General features: G+C 44.4%; 1 protein-coding gene across 6 annotated transcripts in view; it reads left to right on the top strand.

Moving 5' to 3' along the window:
* Positions 1 to 16779, top strand: part of C2CD3 (C2 domain containing 3 centriole elongation regulator) — a 113894-nt gene that overhangs the window by 95784 nt on the left and 1331 nt on the right. For 2 of the 6 annotated variants that reach the window (XM_039848025.1, XM_039848026.1), the window contains exons 31-32: positions 1528 to 2431; positions 5086 to 5197. In XM_039848025.1, coding sequence (XP_039703959.1) covers positions 1528 to 2431; positions 5086 to 5197 — 1016 coding nt within the window. Of the gene's footprint in view, positions 1 to 1198; positions 1370 to 1527; positions 2432 to 5085; positions 5198 to 6829; positions 6870 to 9343; positions 16687 to 16779 lie in introns of those variants that run through there. The other 4 variants (XM_039848027.1, XM_039848028.1, XM_039848029.1 and 1 more) reach the window with 4 other exon arrangements.

Here is a 16779-nt window from a genome sequence, read left to right as displayed (position 1 = left end):
TCCTAGAAGAAAATGGGAAGTTCTAAGCAACGAGATGACAGAATAAGAACTGATTTTTCACAAGTAGAACGAATTTTGAAAAAGACAGTTGGATCAGGGAAACCAGTTTAAACAAACAAACTCCACCTGCCTCCATTATGTCTCAATATGCTTTTGAAGAAGTCATTAGACAGGTAGATATGAGTGAAACTCGAGAGGGAATTACTGAGTGGGGGTTTCATTTATGCTACATCTATGTGCCAGGTCCTTTGCTGGGCCCTGAAATTGCAACATGAATCACATATATATGATCTGTGCCTTTGAGAAGCTCATAATCTGATGGGAGATTTATACAGACAAACAGTTATACAGTAGCATATTCTTAAGTACATCCATATAAAACAAAGCTGTATAGCCATCCTGTCCATTTGGTGCATCTGACAGGGCTTCCTGGAGTTGATGAAGTAGAGCAGGGTCTTAAAGGACAAGTTGGTTTATAAAAAGCAGAAAGACTGCTCCAAGACAGAAAGTAGTTCAGGCCAAAGGACCAGGATCAACTAAGTCTACTTCCTGGTTCCTGTTCCTGTTTGCAGGTAGGGATGTTCTCTCTTCATACATCTATTCACTGTCCTTTGAGACCTGAAAATTGTCAATGTATTAAACTCAGGCAATACCTCCTGTGGGATGAGGGCTCTGTTAGGTGCTATGAGGGATCTGTGACACCTGCCCCCTGGAAGTCAAATGTTCCTCCAACTCCTTTCTCCTCTCAAATAATCATGTAAACCTATATAATTTACTAAGCCTTTTTAATCATTTATTTTCTCTCATTTTATCCCCAAAACAATTTGAGGTGACTAGTAGCTTCCATGTATTATGTATGTGTCACACAATATGTGCTCACTTATCTCATGTATTCTTTATACCAAAACTTTGTGAAAAGGGTGGTGGTAATCACATTTTAAAGATAAACAGACTCAGAGAGGATAGTTTGCTGGTGACCCCAAAGTTGGTAGAGATTTGAACCAAAGACTGACCAGCTCCAAAGCCTCTGCTCTTTCCAACACACCATGCTGCCTCCATTTTCTCTGTAAACCTCCCTTGCCTTATCATTTGGGTGATAGATATTTCCTTGCTTTTGTTTTATAGGTAAAATAAATAGTTCTAATAGTTGTCATCAAATAGGTAAATAAGTGGATTCTCATTTTGGTTTTTAATATAGGTAATTACTGAAGTAAATGGAAGCGTGAACATGCCCACCAGGACTCCCAGCTCCCAAGAATTCCTGAGCAGGAGCAGATAGTCTCTGAAAGCGTTTCTACAGATGTAACCACAACTCTAAATAGATTAGATTTTGGTCTTCTGATATTAGAATAAAATGCTAGAAATCGTACTGCCTTGAATATAGTTTCACTGACTCTTGGGTGGATTAACTATTAAGATTCGTTCAAAATCTGATTGCAAGAATACTTCTGAAGCTAGAGGCTAGTGTGGGAAAGTTGAATGGTCTGTGGCCCTACCTTGTAATAAGAGTGGTATCTTGCTGTTCAGATCTGCAGACTATCACCAGGAATTCTCAAGCATCTTTGAGTTCTCACCGAGCCAGGAGTCGAAGCAGAGAAGTTACCACTCTCCCAAATGCTCAGGACACAGAAGCCACACAAGTACAAAGTACAACTCCAGACCTGTCAAGAGTTTTAGATGAAGGCACAGACTCCCCACCTCCCCCTACTCTTGAAGCTACTTCGAGTGGAAGAGGAATGTTCCATGAGTCTCTGGGAAACACAGTACCCATTACAAGGATGCAGAGCAGTGAGGACACTGAGGCAGGCCCAGCCTACAGTGATGAAGACTATGAAGAAGACATCATTGAACCCAGGACACTCAACGAGATCACCACTGTAACAGACAAAACTAGCCCTTGGTCCAGTTTCATGTCAGACACAAGTGAGATCATCAGCCTTCAGCCTGATGAGATGCAGAGGGTAGGTCCCTCTTGTCCTTCTCCAGAGCCTTGCGCCAGAGAGGAGCTCAAGGGCAGAAATAGCTTTCTGTCCAGCCCAGAAAGAGCTGCCAACTCCCACCTGCATAGGCAGGGTTCTGCTAGCCAAAGTCTTGTTTCTTATGAAGGTGAGGGCTCTAAGGCCAGGGTTGGAGAGCTTGCTTCAGCAGACCTTCAGCTAACCCCTCACGTGACACTTTCAGGAGCCCAACAGAGCAATACTTGCTCATCAAGAGCAGATCAGGACCAGGAGCCCAAGCCAACAGCCCAGGCTGAGAATGCAGCCGCCTCCAGTGAACTAAGTGACTCTGCTGATAGCTTCGAAAAATTCCCTCTACACCTAGCCTCCCGGAACAAAAGGGAAAACCATAAGAGGCCACCCATCAACTGCCCTGATATCAGGCAGAAGCAGGCAACATCTAGATCAGAGGTTTCCACAAAGCAGAGCCTCCTGTATCCTTTGGTGTTTCCCACAAGTAGTCCCTGAAGCCATCTCTGGGATGCTGATGCTTAGGCCAGCCTAGTGTAAGCATGAGCAGTGGCTACCACCCTCATGGATGCACTGAGGGGCATGGGTAGACCCTTTAGAAGACTCATCTGCCCTGACAAGGTGCTCCGATTCTCCCATTAACACCAGCACTCTGAATTGTAATGCTTTGAACTGGGTTCAGGTGTTGGGAGCACATTTATTAGTCTAGCCTAGCCTGATTTATCTGGTTAATCTTTTGGATATTTTACATCCAAATGAGACCTTTAATCTCAGTTGAAACAGAAGTGGAGGGTACAGAGGGAAAGAAGAACACTACCACTCATTGAGCATTTACTTTGTGCTAGGGACTTAACATACATTTTTCTTTCATTCATCACAAATCTTTAAAGTCGGTATCATCATTTCTATTTTGCATGTAAGGAAACAGGCTCAGAGTTATAGTGACTTGCCTAATATTTTTTTTGTAAAGCAAGTGATGGAGCCAAGGGGAGGGGAAGTGGGCACGAGTGAAATGGACTTGCCCAGCCCCTCACCCACCCAGTATGACAGTGTCGATGGGGAGAAGGGGTACCTGCCATTCCTACATTCCCCCTCTTCAGGGGAGAAGAGCAGATTTCCATTTTGGACATGTGCTTGTAAGACATCCAGGCCTGGAGTTCAGGACGAGATGTGCTATGAAGATAAGTATCTGTGGAAATAGATAAGGGCAGCAGGGAGAGCATGGAAAGGGAGAACCACACACACAAGATGGAACCATAAAGATCACTACTATGTAAAGGGCAGGCAGGACAGACACCCACAGAGGAGCAGGAGAAGAGTTGGTCACAGGTGGAGGGGCAGGAGACAGGCAGTGTGGGAGCAGAGTTTCAGAGAGGAGTGGTCAGCACTCTGACACTTAAGACAGGCCCAATAGCATATGGACTAACCTGTATCCAATGGCTTTAACATTAAGGAGGACAGCACAAAAGGGGAAATGGGAGGCAGACTTCATTGGGTGAGGGAACCAGTGGTAAGGACAGTGAGAGCAAGCAACTTTTTCCCATTAACCAGGAGACAGGAATAGCTGATATTTGAGTGCTTGCTGTGTGTCAGATACCATTCTAAGCACTTTGCATGTATAAACTCTTAACCCTCAAAACAAAAGGTGCTACCATTATATCTATTTTACTGGTGAAGAAACAGACATAAAAAGTGAACTTTCCTGAAGTTAATAAATGGCAGAGGTTACTATTGGAGTAGGACCCTTAGAAAGGCAGCAGGTGATGGGCTGAGAAGGGGAGCCTTGGTGTTTCAGACACACCCCTGATAACCTCACAGCAAAGCTGTTCCTTCCCTACAGCATCAGCTGACTATCTGGCAGAGTCCGCAGGAGTTAGCAAATAAGCCCTACCTCACCAGGACCTCTAAAGAAGAGTCAGGGACTTGAACCAAAGCAGGAAATAATGCATTTCTTTTACTCATTAGATATTTATTGAACCCTTATTGTGTCCTAAGTACTATGCCAGGTGACTGGAATGTGGCTGTGAAAGAGAGGTTATCTCTGCTCTTTTTTTTAATTATTTTTTTATGGTGACATGGGTTAACTATATCCAATAAGTTTCAGCTGTATACTTTAACAATAAGTCATATATATATTTACACTGTGTGTTCACCTCCCATAGTTAGATTTCTTTCTGTCACCACATATTTATATCTCTGCCCTCTTGGAGTTCAAAGTCCAGCACGGAAGTACGATGATAAATCAGTCCAAATCAGAACTATACTTAGCTATTTGAACAGAAACAAAAAATTAGAACATCAAAATAGCCCCCTCCCTCCCCTCCCAAAGTGAATGTAGGCTTTGATTGAACAAATATTTGTGGAGCACCATGTTCTCAACACGTTACTGAGTACCTCTAGAGGATATAAGGAGAACTATAAGGTCTAGTACCTGCCTTCATGCGCTCACATCCAGACTGGGTTGACCAGCTATACCCACCTAGGCAGAGCTCTTATTTCTAGATGTGGCCAGAGGACAACCAAGAGGACAGACCCTCATTCAGGGCCAGGTGTCTCCCTCCAATCTAAGACACTGCCCCTGGAGCCGCCCCGACCCTGTCTGACTGACTGCTGACAGGTCAGTTTTGGGCCAGCGGGCCCTCAGCAAGTAGCATTCAACACTTGCTACCTACCAACCACATGTGGAGATCCACGGAAGCAGTGAGGTAACTGAAAGAAACAATACCATCTCTGCCTTTGAGAAGTTTAGGGAATATTAAGAGAAACACACTGAGACTCATATCAGACTAAGTCAGCCATCATTACCCTGTATTGCAGACCTGCTCTAGATTGAAGAAAGAGGGATCACTGTGGGCTAAGATTAGGAGAAAGCTTCCTGGAGAAGGTGGGATGCTTCCTGGAAGAGGTGTGATTTGAACTGACCCATCAAGCATACACTGATTTGTTAGGAGTGGAAAGGGCTTTTCAAGGCAGAGTGAACTGCTTAAGCAAAGGATTCCCAGACAGAAGTAAGTTGGGGGGAAAAAATAATGGGGGTGATTGAGGTCAGTGAAGATGTGGTCTGGCAAGGGGTAAAGTAGGATTTCTAGGTGTTTGTGTCCCTTAACTACCATTCTAGTCCAGAGCCCATCATGGTGCCCAACTTCTTTTTGCCTCCCCAGCAGTTGGAGGCCTCCCTGCGGATGCTCTCACTCTCTACAGCTTTGCCACCACCAGCCACAACAGATCAGGTAAGAGAACAGCCAGCCAGCCTCCCTCTCTCCTATAGTCATCACCTCATCCATAAAGTCTACAGAATGCAGAGCTGCCCCAGGCCAGCTTCCTGACTGGGTTGTTTACAGTGGTCACTCACCAAGCTTGTATTGAGCATATTCTATGGGCCCAACAGAGGGCAAGGAATTCAGGAAAAGTGAGGAAGAGAATATGTGTTAAGGGCAGGGCATCATTAGCTAAGGCGACATGTGGAACCAACAGTGCAGAAGCATAAAAAGCAGGACTTTGCTAAGAAATGCATATGGAGTGCTATGGGAGCTCCAGCTAAGCAAAGGTGGATATGAGCCGAGGAAGCTTCAAACAGATGTAACCTTAGGAGAGCTAACAGATGAGTAAGGTCTGGATGAAGAGAATAACATCAGTGGTATATATACCTCCTCGTTTGCAGAACACCTCATAACTTCATCATTCAGCCAAGTTAGGTGGTTGGAAACCTAATAGAAATCCCAGTCCTCTTTTCTGCGCTGGCACAGCACCTGACCTTTCTTGTAGGTGGCAATAAAATAAAAGTAACTACTTTTCTAACCATGAAACACTAATAATAATCAAAGAATAAAATGTTTACGGATTGTGATGAGTACTGGATGCTCTGATAAGGAACAGGGTCTCTCTCTCCGAGAAGGCAGTGTTTAAGCTAAAGATGGTCACGGTGGTGCTTGTAAAGTATCAAGCACTGTTGGAAGCACTTTATATTAGCTCACATAATTCAGAAACACACTTTTATCTCTATTTTAAAAGGAAGAAACTGAGGTACAAAGAAGTTAAGTAACTTGCCTCACACAGGTAGTAAGTGGTAGAGCCAGAATTGGAAGCCAAGCAGACTGCTTTCAAAATCTGTGTTCCTAACTACTGTATTGTGATGAAAAAGGAGCCAGCCATATAAGGAACTCGGAGAGCGGTATTCCAGGCAAAAAGAACAGCAAATGCAAAGGCCCTGAGGCTGAAAGCTTGGCATGATCTAGGAATGACACAGGGCAGTGGCACTGGAACAGGGACTGACATAATGAAGTTGAAGGGGCCAATCATACAGGACATGTAAATCATGGAAAAGAGTTTTTTTATTCTAAAGGCAAGGATGTCCACTGAAGTGTGTTAAGCAGGGGAGTGAGATCTAATTCAATTTTAAAGAATTCACGCAGGGTGCTGAATGGAAAGTGGGTTGTCTTTCAGATTTAGCAGCATGATGGTCATTGGTGATCTCGAAAGAGTAATTGCAGTGATGTAGTGGAGAAGGAAGCCATAAAGTACTACTACAGTGTGCCAGGCACTATTCCAGGTCCTGGGGGGTGATTAGGCATAAAGCCCTTGCCTCATGGAAGTTTAAAAAAATAATAAGATAATTTCAGAGAATAATTCATGCTATGGACAAGATGTATTAGCTTGTTTATTATTCATTGTAATAGCTAACCCCTATTTAATGTTTACTATGCATCAGTCATTATTCCAAGTATTCTACATGTATAAACTCATTTAATTCTCCCAACAACGCAGTGAGATGGGTACTGTTGTTATCCCCATTTAATAAGAAAACTGAGGCTCAGAGCTTCCCATAGCAACCTACAAGTTAATATTATTTCTATTTTATGTAGATGCATAAAGATTAAGTCACTTTCCAGAGTCTCCTAACTAAGTAAGTAACTAAAAGTATGACTCCAAACTCTGCTTTTTATTACACCCCTTGATGACACGGGTTCCAGTGTGTTTTTCTAGCCAATTTGCCTTCTTTTAAATAGGCTTCATTTTTCAATGTAAGCATTGCTTATGCTTTTCCAGAGCCTGCTTTGATGACAGATGGGGTCAGTCCAGAAGTATCCTGAGAACCTGGGGTATAGTCCTAAAGAGAAGCCATCAGATATCTAATCCTTTTACTAGTTTTCCTTCCCCCTCTCTCCCACAACTTCCCCAGCACCATTTTCAGGACATTTAATTTATTTGGCACATGGATCAATCTAAGTTTCCACACATAATCTGTTTTTATTAAATTCGTAAATCCTCTCCTAGAAGAAAATGGATGCCAGTCCCCTCCTGGGAGCTCTGCATTTTCATGGCCTTTATTTCTACTCCAGTTCGTGGTCACCAGCTCATCTCCTTCCTCTCTGCATCTTCCCTTGGATGACCCATACCTACCCTTCATCATTTACATGAGGGTAGCAAGGCTATGTCCAGGCAACAAACACAAGCTTATGAGCGAGAGATATCCACAAGGCGAAATACTGAATCTGCTACTCAGTAGCTAAGTGATATTGGGCAGGCAACTTGAACTTTGAGTCTAAGGTTCCTTATAAATAACAGGCTAATATAATTCTTACCTAATAGGATCTTGGCAAGAATTACCCTAGAGGGAAAAAAACAGACACTTAATTCCCTTTCCCTCTTCCCCTCCCAGCCAAGTGGGTGAAGTGTCAGTGTGAATCATGCCACATAAGAAAGGAGGTCTGTCAGCCACTTTGAGCTGTCATCCCTCACCTGCCAAGCAGAACTGCTGTTTTGCCCATGTGTTTCTGCCTTCAGAATGTACCAACTCCCAAGGGGACATACTGTCTTTGATCTATTAAACATAAGAGATAAAGTGTGGGAGAGGAGAAGTAAGAATTTTCACTTCAATTAAAGGGCAAGTCTAGTTTTGAGAAGATAAGTCTCACACTTTCCAGCCTTTTTTTTTTCTTGCCCACAGCAAAACACCATTGTTTGCTGCTCTCAGGGCCACTTTTCTCTTCGGAACTTCATTCTGGGTCCCAGGTAGGATAATTGATCATCACAGTTCACCCCAAACTGTCCATTTTCAGCATTTAAAGTCCCACAACCCAGGAAACCTCAAGAGTTTGGTCATCATCACTGGTTATGGCCTCTCTTACTGTTTGATGCATTTGTAGCCACATATTTTCTGAATCTTAGGCCAGTGGTGGATAACTTAGGGATTGAGTCAAATATGTGTTCAAGGCAAGTAGAGGCACCAAAACTTAAGAGAAAAAAATTTCTTAAATTACATATTTTTTAAAGCATTGAAATAGTCACCATGGGATAAATCAGAACTTTGATTGACAGAAAACAGTGTCTTATATTACCCATATACCTACTATTTCTCATGTTCTTCATTCCTTCTTCACATCCTGATTTCAGTCTGGAACACTTCCCTTTAATATGAAGGGAATTCATATATACTAAAGGAAATTCCTTTAGAATTTCATGTAGTGCAGACCTGTTGGTAACTGATGTTCTCAGCTTCAGTTGTCTGAAAATCTTTATTTTTGTCTTCATTTTTGAAAGATATATTTTCCACTGTATAGAGAACTCGAACTTGAATTTTGTTTGCTTGTTTCTTGTAGCATTTTAGAGAACTATCATTTCACGCTATTGACTTCCATCATTTCCAATGAGAAGCAGCCATCATTCTTATTGTCGTTGCCCTGAATGTAATGTGACCTTTATCTCTGGCTACTTTTAAGATTGTCTCTTTGGTTTTTCAACAATTTGACTACTGTTGTGGAGACAGGGGATGGGGTTGGGGAGGAGGAGCACATAGGGCTATTCAACAGTACTAATAATGTTTTAGTTCTTAGGTTGGGTTGTGGGCTTACAGATGTTTGTTTTTATTATGCTTCATAATATACATGTATTACTTAGATTCTTTGGTATGTAACACAGTGAAATCACAAAATCGTGTAATTAAGATTTTGAGAATGATTACATGGTGACAAAATGAAGATGCCAACTCCTTCCATAAATTTGGCTGTACATATAGAGCAGAGAAATAGGAGAGTGGCTAGAGTAGTATATGAGATCAAGGAAAGGTGTTTTGGATTTATTTCTTAAATATGGAAACAACTACATCTTTCTTTATGCTAATTCAGTGACCTCGTAAAGAAGGGAGAAGGGGAAGATGGAAGAGAGAGAGAAAATAGAAAGAACAATCCCTGGGTCGAAGGGAATGGGATCCAGAGCGTGTGTGGAGGTGTTAGTCTTTTGAGAGGAGAAAGAAAACTGTCCCTGTAGCATGAAGGAAGAGAGAGAAGATAGAAAAGATGGGTCCTAAGAAGGCAGGATTAGAGATTTGGTGGGAAGGTTCCCATTCTATTTTTTGTCTTCTATTTGTAATATTTCAGGCATAGTCAACAGCTTGACATGAACGGTAGGGAGAGGAGGGCAGAAGCCCTGTCCTGTATCCCCATTTGAAGACTCCTTCTGTTCTGCCTCCTCCTCCTAAGGCTAGCCTTGGCCCTGAAGGCTGAAGAGGAGCAATTTGAGAGGCTGCTGGGTTCTTCTCAGCCGGTGTCCTGAGACTGTTATACTGCAGCTGACCTTCAGGACCAGGGCAAGTGACCCATCCCTGAAAAAGAGAGCCTGTAAGTGCTGGCTCAGTTGCTCTGGCTTCATCACAAGATCTAAGGGAAGGCCTAATCCTTCACTCCAGGAATCTCCCAGACAGTCTCCACTTCAAGCATTTGTGAAGCACGTTTTTTACCCTCTATCCCCCACGTATGGCGGATACAGGTCTCTGTGTGACATTCAAGTCTTCTGATCTTTCTGAGTCTGTTTTCTCATCAGCCAGGTGCAGTTATCAGGCCTCTCAGTATGGTCGTACTGTAGACTATCAAGTCCCACACAGATTGGGTGTAGAGGCCAGCATTAGCTCTCCTTCCTCCTGACAGTTTTATCTTATGGTTGTTTCTCTTCAAGAAGGAAAGGAAGGAGGATGGAGGTTTAGCAGCACACTGCACAGCCATCCAGCGGCACAGTTTCAAATTACTTGTTCATCAGACATGTTCTGCTGTCTCTGCTTTCTCTTTCCTCTTATGATGAAGTACCTCTGCCCTGGAACAGCTTCTTGATTTTATTTGAAGTTACTGCTGATTCCGTTTGCTTAGTAACTATGAGCAAACTAGTTTTACCAACTTCCCAGAAGCAGAGGAAAGAAGTAAAAGATGAGACAGCAGTAATTTACATGTTGTTTTCCCCAGACTTATGTCTTCTGCTCTTGTTGATGTTTCTTTAGGAAAAATCTCAACTACTCCAATTACTTCAGTTATTATTTATAGTTCTATGACTCTCAAATCCTTATCTTCAGTCTAAACTTATCTCCCATGCTGCAAACACACATGGATCCAGCTGCATCCTGAATGTCTTTTCTTTGATGTTACAAATAATTCACTATGTCTAAAACTTGAGCCTGTCATCTTCCTTTGCATGCCCCATCTACTGCCTGCACTTCTTATCTCAGTAAACTTAACTACTATCTTGTAGTTAGTCCTGCCAGAAGCAGAGGTATCATCTTTCACTCCTCCTACTCCTTTAATCCCCCACAACTCTGAGCCAATCTGTTGTCAAGGCCTGTTAATTTTAACCTCTAAATATTTTTTGAATCCACTCACTTCTCACCATACCATTATCTAGTCCCAGTCATCTAACTCATGATCGTTTCTAATTAGTCTCACTCATCCACGCTTTCCCACTGCTATCAATTCTCCATGCTATAGTCAATGTGATCTCCCACTGAATTAGACCTTTACCCCACTTTACCACTGGAGTAGGGAGGAACTCTTCAAGGTTGCCAAAATCCAAAAAACGTCCATGTTCTTAAGCCAGTTATCAAATATGAGTGCCCAATTTATTTGATCTCTTAGCAGCATGTGATATAGTTGATCTCTCTCCTTTAAACACTTTCTTCACTTGTTTCTAAGGCATCAATATCTCTTGGTTCTCCTCCCTCATTACCTTTTCCCGCTCGGCATTCTTTACTGGTTCTCCCTCATTTCCCCTACTCGTTAATATAGGGATGACCCAGGGCATAGTCTTTAGACTTCTCTTCTCTACTTACATTTTCTAGATGACCCCATCTGATCTCAAGGCTCGAAATCACCTCTATATGCTAAAGACTCTTTATGGTTATTTAGCTCATATCTCTCCTATATCTAGGCGCAATCCCAGCTGCCTACTCAGCATCTCCACTTCTTTGTCTAATTAGTATCTCAAATTCAGCATGTCCAGAACTCAACTCCAGATTTTATTCCTCAAATCTGTTCTTCAGTCTTCCCCATATCAGTTCATAGATACGCTATCCTTCTAATTTAGTTGTTCAGGCCAAAACCTTTGGAATTCTCCCTGATACCTCTGATTTCAATCCACCAGGAAATTCTGGCAGCTCTACCTTTAAAATATATCCAAATCCAACTACTCTTTACCACCCCACCATTACCACCCTTGTCTAACCCACTATCATCTCTTCCCTGGATTATTGCAGGAGCTTCCTAACTTGCTTCTCTGCATCTGCCCTTGCCCCTTCAGTGTTAAGTAAATTATTGAATAAATCATATGACTTCTGCTCAGAACCTTTCAGTAACTTCCCATCAATGACTAGGAGAGCCAGAGCTGGGCCTAAGGACAGGCAGGCCAGAGAGTAGGAAGGTAGTTTGGGCCTCAAACTTGAAATATAAACATCCTTTGGCAAATGTACCAAGATATAACCCTGAACTAGATGCGGGAGAAGACAGAAGGAGCTATGGCCCTTTCCCTTGGGAATTCACAGTTCCCAAGCTTTATAACTAAGTGCACTAACTCCTACGCAATGCTTAAAGAACTGGATCTGGTGCAATGAACCATGCCTTCAGGAGACTCACACCTCTTTTGAGAGGCACTAGCCTCCACACCATTCACTAACTTTCTCAAATGACATTAGGGCTATATGAACACTTAAGTGAAACAAAGCAACAAAAATGAATATAGGGAAAGGAAGACAGAACTACTTGGGGTAGCTCGAGTAGAATTCAACAGAGATGAAGGAAAAGTTTTACAGGCTGTGGATTTGGAGAAATAGCTCTCAGAGAATCAACAGATTTGGCAACTGGGATGTACAAGCAATAGGGGCTAAAGAGAAGGCCGAAGAATAGGCCTAGACTGAAACAATCAAGATAAATGGGAATCAGAAGCAAAGAGCAAGAAGCAACTGTCATCTGAGCCTTGGCCTCTCTGCCTGCCTACACAGCAGTTCCTTACCATGAGATTGCCCTGCCGTGGTTCTCTGCCTTCCTGCCTTGTGGCCAGGCTCTGCTCACATCATGAACAAGCGCCTGGATTAACCACAGGCATGGCACCAAACACTTGTTCATAAAAAGAGTAAATATAGAAGGCAGGAAGTCAGAGACAAAGCCAGGCAGGTTAGGTTGTCCACTACCTCCCACCCTGGTGTTCTCACCTCCACTCAACCAGGCCATAGCATTTCAGACATCACTAGCAATCGAGGTGCTCCAGGCCAGCCGGGGAACTGAGAGTCTGCAAACTCTATTTGTTGCCTAGGCTCTGCTGCTGGCTCTCTGAGGTCTCTGGCAGGGTCTTTTTCTAGTCTCTGAGAAAGCAACACAGATTCAGTGTGGCTGCACTTACCTCTTCTTTCCTACCAGGCAGTTTTGTGTAGTGGTTAGGAGCATGGCCTCTGAATCCAGATCGCCTAAGTTTAAAGCTCAGCTTTGCTGCTTACTAACTGTGTAACCTGGGACAAGTTACCTAACTGTTCTGTTTCAGTTCCTTTATCTGAAAAATGGGGAGAATGTACTTGCCTCCTAGGGTTTGTGTAGGATTAACCGAGTAAGATATGTAAAGTACTTAGAATAGTTATTGGAACTTAACATAGTAAGAACTATATGAATGTTAACTATGATAATTTTTAGCATCATTTTTATTGAAATGACTTCTCATGCTGTTATGTTTGGGGGGGACTGGTAGGAAAGAAATACTAAGAGATAGAGGTATGATCAGAAGCCTAGCACTGGGAGTAGGGAGCTGAGAAAGGCACCCCACAGGGTACCACAGAAGTATGGAGAGCAGTGCTCAGGGCTGTAGCAGTTGACTGTGCTCAACTCAAACCCTGAGTTAGAGGTCCACAACAACGCATCACCCCCACTAAGGGTGATAGACCCCTCGCCTCAGAAGTCCATGGCCTGCCTATGAGCCTTAAAACATTAAGGCTGCTTCTTTTCTTCCAGGACCCCAAGGAATTATTCTGTTCCTTGGTTTCTCTTCCCCAAACCAAGAGGCATCTAAGAGATATATAATCATGGTAGAGGACCCAACGACTCAAAATCACCAGGGCAGATCAGCAGGGGTCCAAAGGAACTTCCTAAGCCCAATGTCCTCTCCTAAGCCTGTGGTCCAGGCCTGATCACTCAGCTGTCCCTCTTGGGGCAAGAGGCCCCAACCTATTGCCTCATTTCTTTGAGCCTCCCAGACCCTAGCCCCGTGCAGAGCCCCAAAAGGAGAATAAGGGTTTCTGATAAAGCCCACACAAAGCTGTAGGAAGGAGATGAGTTCCCTGGCCAAGGGTATACAGAGGGCAGGGGAAACTGCCAGAATTGGCTGATACCCACCCTGGGCTAGAATGCAGTTTGGCAGGCACCTCAATGGAAAGGGCCCACAGGTCTGCTGAGTAAGGCTAAGCTTAAGTTGCCTAAGCCTCTTGAAGTCAGAGTCTGGGAGGAGCCAAGAGTTCTGGGAGTGTCATTTTAACCCTTTCCTCTCAGGAATCTGAACTTCTGAGCCTTCTTGCTGGCAGGACATGTGTTCAAAAGGTTGAGGAGTCTAGTCAAGACTCTTCATTGCCTTAGGCGGGAAAACAGCCCTAGGGTGAGGGGTGACCCAGGCCCTGTGGAATGGGTCTGTTGTCTGGGAATGCTTCTCAAAGGAGGGAGAGGGAGGGAGGTATTAGGTGGTGGTGAGGAACAGAGGGAGCACATAGGTAGTGAGACCCACATGACCAGAGCTCTAATGCAGTAATGGAGTGTGAGCTCAGAGCGTGGACCCCAGCCATGCTGCAGCTGGGCTGGCTGGGTCAGATTTAGGGTTTGCATCTCAGGACTGAGCCTCTGGTCTCTGTGTCTTGTCCCCACTTTCCTCCTGCTCTAAGCTACAGCCGAGTTTGTTGCTCTCTTTAGCACCAAGTCCTAGTCCTAGTCCCAGCCTTCAGAGAGGTCTCTGGGAGCCACCCCAGGGGAAGGCAGCCAGCCAAGGGGGTGAAAGTTGAGCAAGGCAGGCAGCTATACTGAGCCCTCAGCAATCTGTTGGCAAGTCCACCTAGCCATCCAGAACCAGATGGCTGTTTACTTTCAGTTTTCAGCTCTTTGGAACATGTTGCTTCCAGCTCCTGAGTCAGTGTTTATGTCACTTAAGAGAGCCTTCTCAGGAAAAGAACAAAACTTCAGCCCTGATGCCAGGCCCAGAGGCTCACTGGGTAGGGGTCAGTGGAAGGGGAGGAGAGCTTTGCCAGGCCTTCTAGGGTTATGTGTTTTGGAGCAGCAACCCTAATGAAGAAAGAACATTTACTACTAATCAAGATGATTTTTAAACCTTGTTAAGGTCAACAAAAGCCAAATGATGTTGAGGGTGTGTTCTCTGTCCTTACACACCCTTCCCCTTCTCTGCACACAGAGCCCAGCCCTGTTCTCCTGGTCCCTGAGCCTGGCCCATACATATAAGGTCGCTGGGTCTGGTGTGGGTGCTGGGAGGTTGGCTGAACCAGCCACTCTCAGTTCAGCTCCAGGGCAGATGTTGGTCAAGCCAGCAGATACAGACCTGTGCTCATGCTGTTCCCTCCAATGGAATGACCTCAGTCCCACCCCCAGCTCTGCTGAAACCCTCCTCATCTCAGATCCCACCTCTGTGAAGCCTCCCCTGACCTTCCCAGCTATTGATAGTTGCTCCTTTCTCCAAGCTCCCAAGATGTAGGCCTCATCCCTGATTGTTAGGTAGGTCGGCATCTGTATCCTCTCTATCTAGCTTGAGCCAGCACCATGAAGACAGGAACCAGGCTACCTATTGTCCTTAAGAATTGATCAGGTTGAGTAGATCTTAAGCGTCTCAAAGGTATGATGAATCACCAACAAAGAAAGGTCTTTTGATGGTCATTTTCATGAACTGACGTACTTGGCCCTTCCAGTCATGGAGAACAAGACCCATCAGAGCCTCTCCAAAACAGAATGTTCCTCCTCTGGCAGAGAGGGCACAGAGGTCAGTTTTAGGATTTGAGATAAAGGACCATGCTCTCAGGCTTGTTTTCCCATCTGAGAAATAAAAATCACCTCCCTAGTCCCCTTTCACTGTAGCAGAGAAAGAAATGTAAAGTAAGGTAGAGCTGGTGACCCAGAGGACTGGAATGGAACTTGGTGTCACTCCTAAATCCTAAATAGCTCAGGAAACAACAATCTTGGATCTTGGGAGTAAAGAGAGGTATGCTGAGGCTTAAAATGCTGCAGAAAGGATTTGACTCAACTAAGACTTGGCACATGGTGGGCCAACAACCACAGGCTCCAGAGTGAATGAACGAGACGTTTGCTGCAAGAAGTAGTTTCCTCCCCATCCATTTTAAGCTTCTGGTCACCATGGCTTGATGTTACCCATTCGCTGGTCTAGCAGCTGCCAAGCTCCTGTCTCAGACCTGGCCCAGTTAGAGTCACAAGCGTCAAACTCAGTCCATGCCCTGCAGTAGGGAAGGCAACAAACAGGCAGTGGCTGGGCGGCTGGCTTTCTCTGGCCTGAAGCATTATGGGATGTGGGTGTCTCCAATATTTTAGAGTGAAGATCTGCATACACTAGCACAGGGTGGATTTCCTTTTCCTGTTTTTTCCTGCCTGGAAGATGGAGCCGGATCTTCTAGTCTCTGCTAGGCATGCCCAGCTCCTACCACCACATTGCTCTTGATTCTTGGGGAAACCCTGCCGGTGGGTTTTCAGTGCTGAGAGCTTGCTCAGATCATATGCACTTTATAGCATTTTGAATTCCAGATTGGCAGGGACCCTCAAGGTTGCCCACTACCCCATGTTCCATGGTTGGGAAACAGACACGCAGGCAGTAGAGCAGGGGTGCTATCTTCCACTCCCCTTATATCCTGGCTACTGTCCTGATTCTTTCAGCAGATCTTTCTTTCTCTCCTGTTTAATTCTGAGCTATGGAGGTCAAGAACTGAGTTCTGTTCATTTCTGTCACAGCAGACATTAAATAAGTTTTAAAAAATGAAGGAAAGAAGGATTACTGAATGTTACTGATCCCAGAAGCAGCTCTAGCTGGGCCTAAGTTTCTCATTAGAATTGCAGGGGGCAGGGAGGTAGTCTCAATCTCTAGGGTCTCCACCAAGCTGATTCTCGGCGTCTGAGGAGTGGTACAGTGTGCCCTTAGTGCACCTTCAGCCAGTGAAGATCTGAGCTCCTGGGATTTGGAGACAGAGAAGAAATAAATATCCATCCACAGGGCAGGCTGCATCCTGTGAAGTCAGCCAAGTTTGCCTGTGGTGGCGACTCCCATCTCCTTTCAGGACTGCCTCTTCCCCTGCCAGGCCTCCACCTCTTCCCCAGAGCCCTGCTCTCAGCCAGCTGCCCGGGGTAGCTTTCCTGTATAGCTTTGAGCTCCTCCTCCAAGGGCAGGAACCTGACACAGAGTAAGCACAAAAAAAAAAAAAAAAAAAAGGTCGAATGAACAAATGAGTGAGTCAAGGGAGTCCAGAGGACCACAACGAAAGAACCCAAATGCACACACCTTAAAGGTGGAAGTAGGGGTACCC

Source organism: Pteropus medius, unplaced genomic scaffold (genome assembly GCF_902729225.1).
Source record: "Pteropus medius unplaced genomic scaffold, Ma_sr-lr_union100, whole genome shotgun sequence".
In the NCBI taxonomy this organism is placed as follows: Eukaryota; Metazoa; Chordata; class Mammalia; order Chiroptera; family Pteropodidae; genus Pteropus; species Pteropus medius.
Note: the sequence above shows the minus strand (reverse complement) of the source record. Positions and strands in the feature narration are given on the sequence as shown.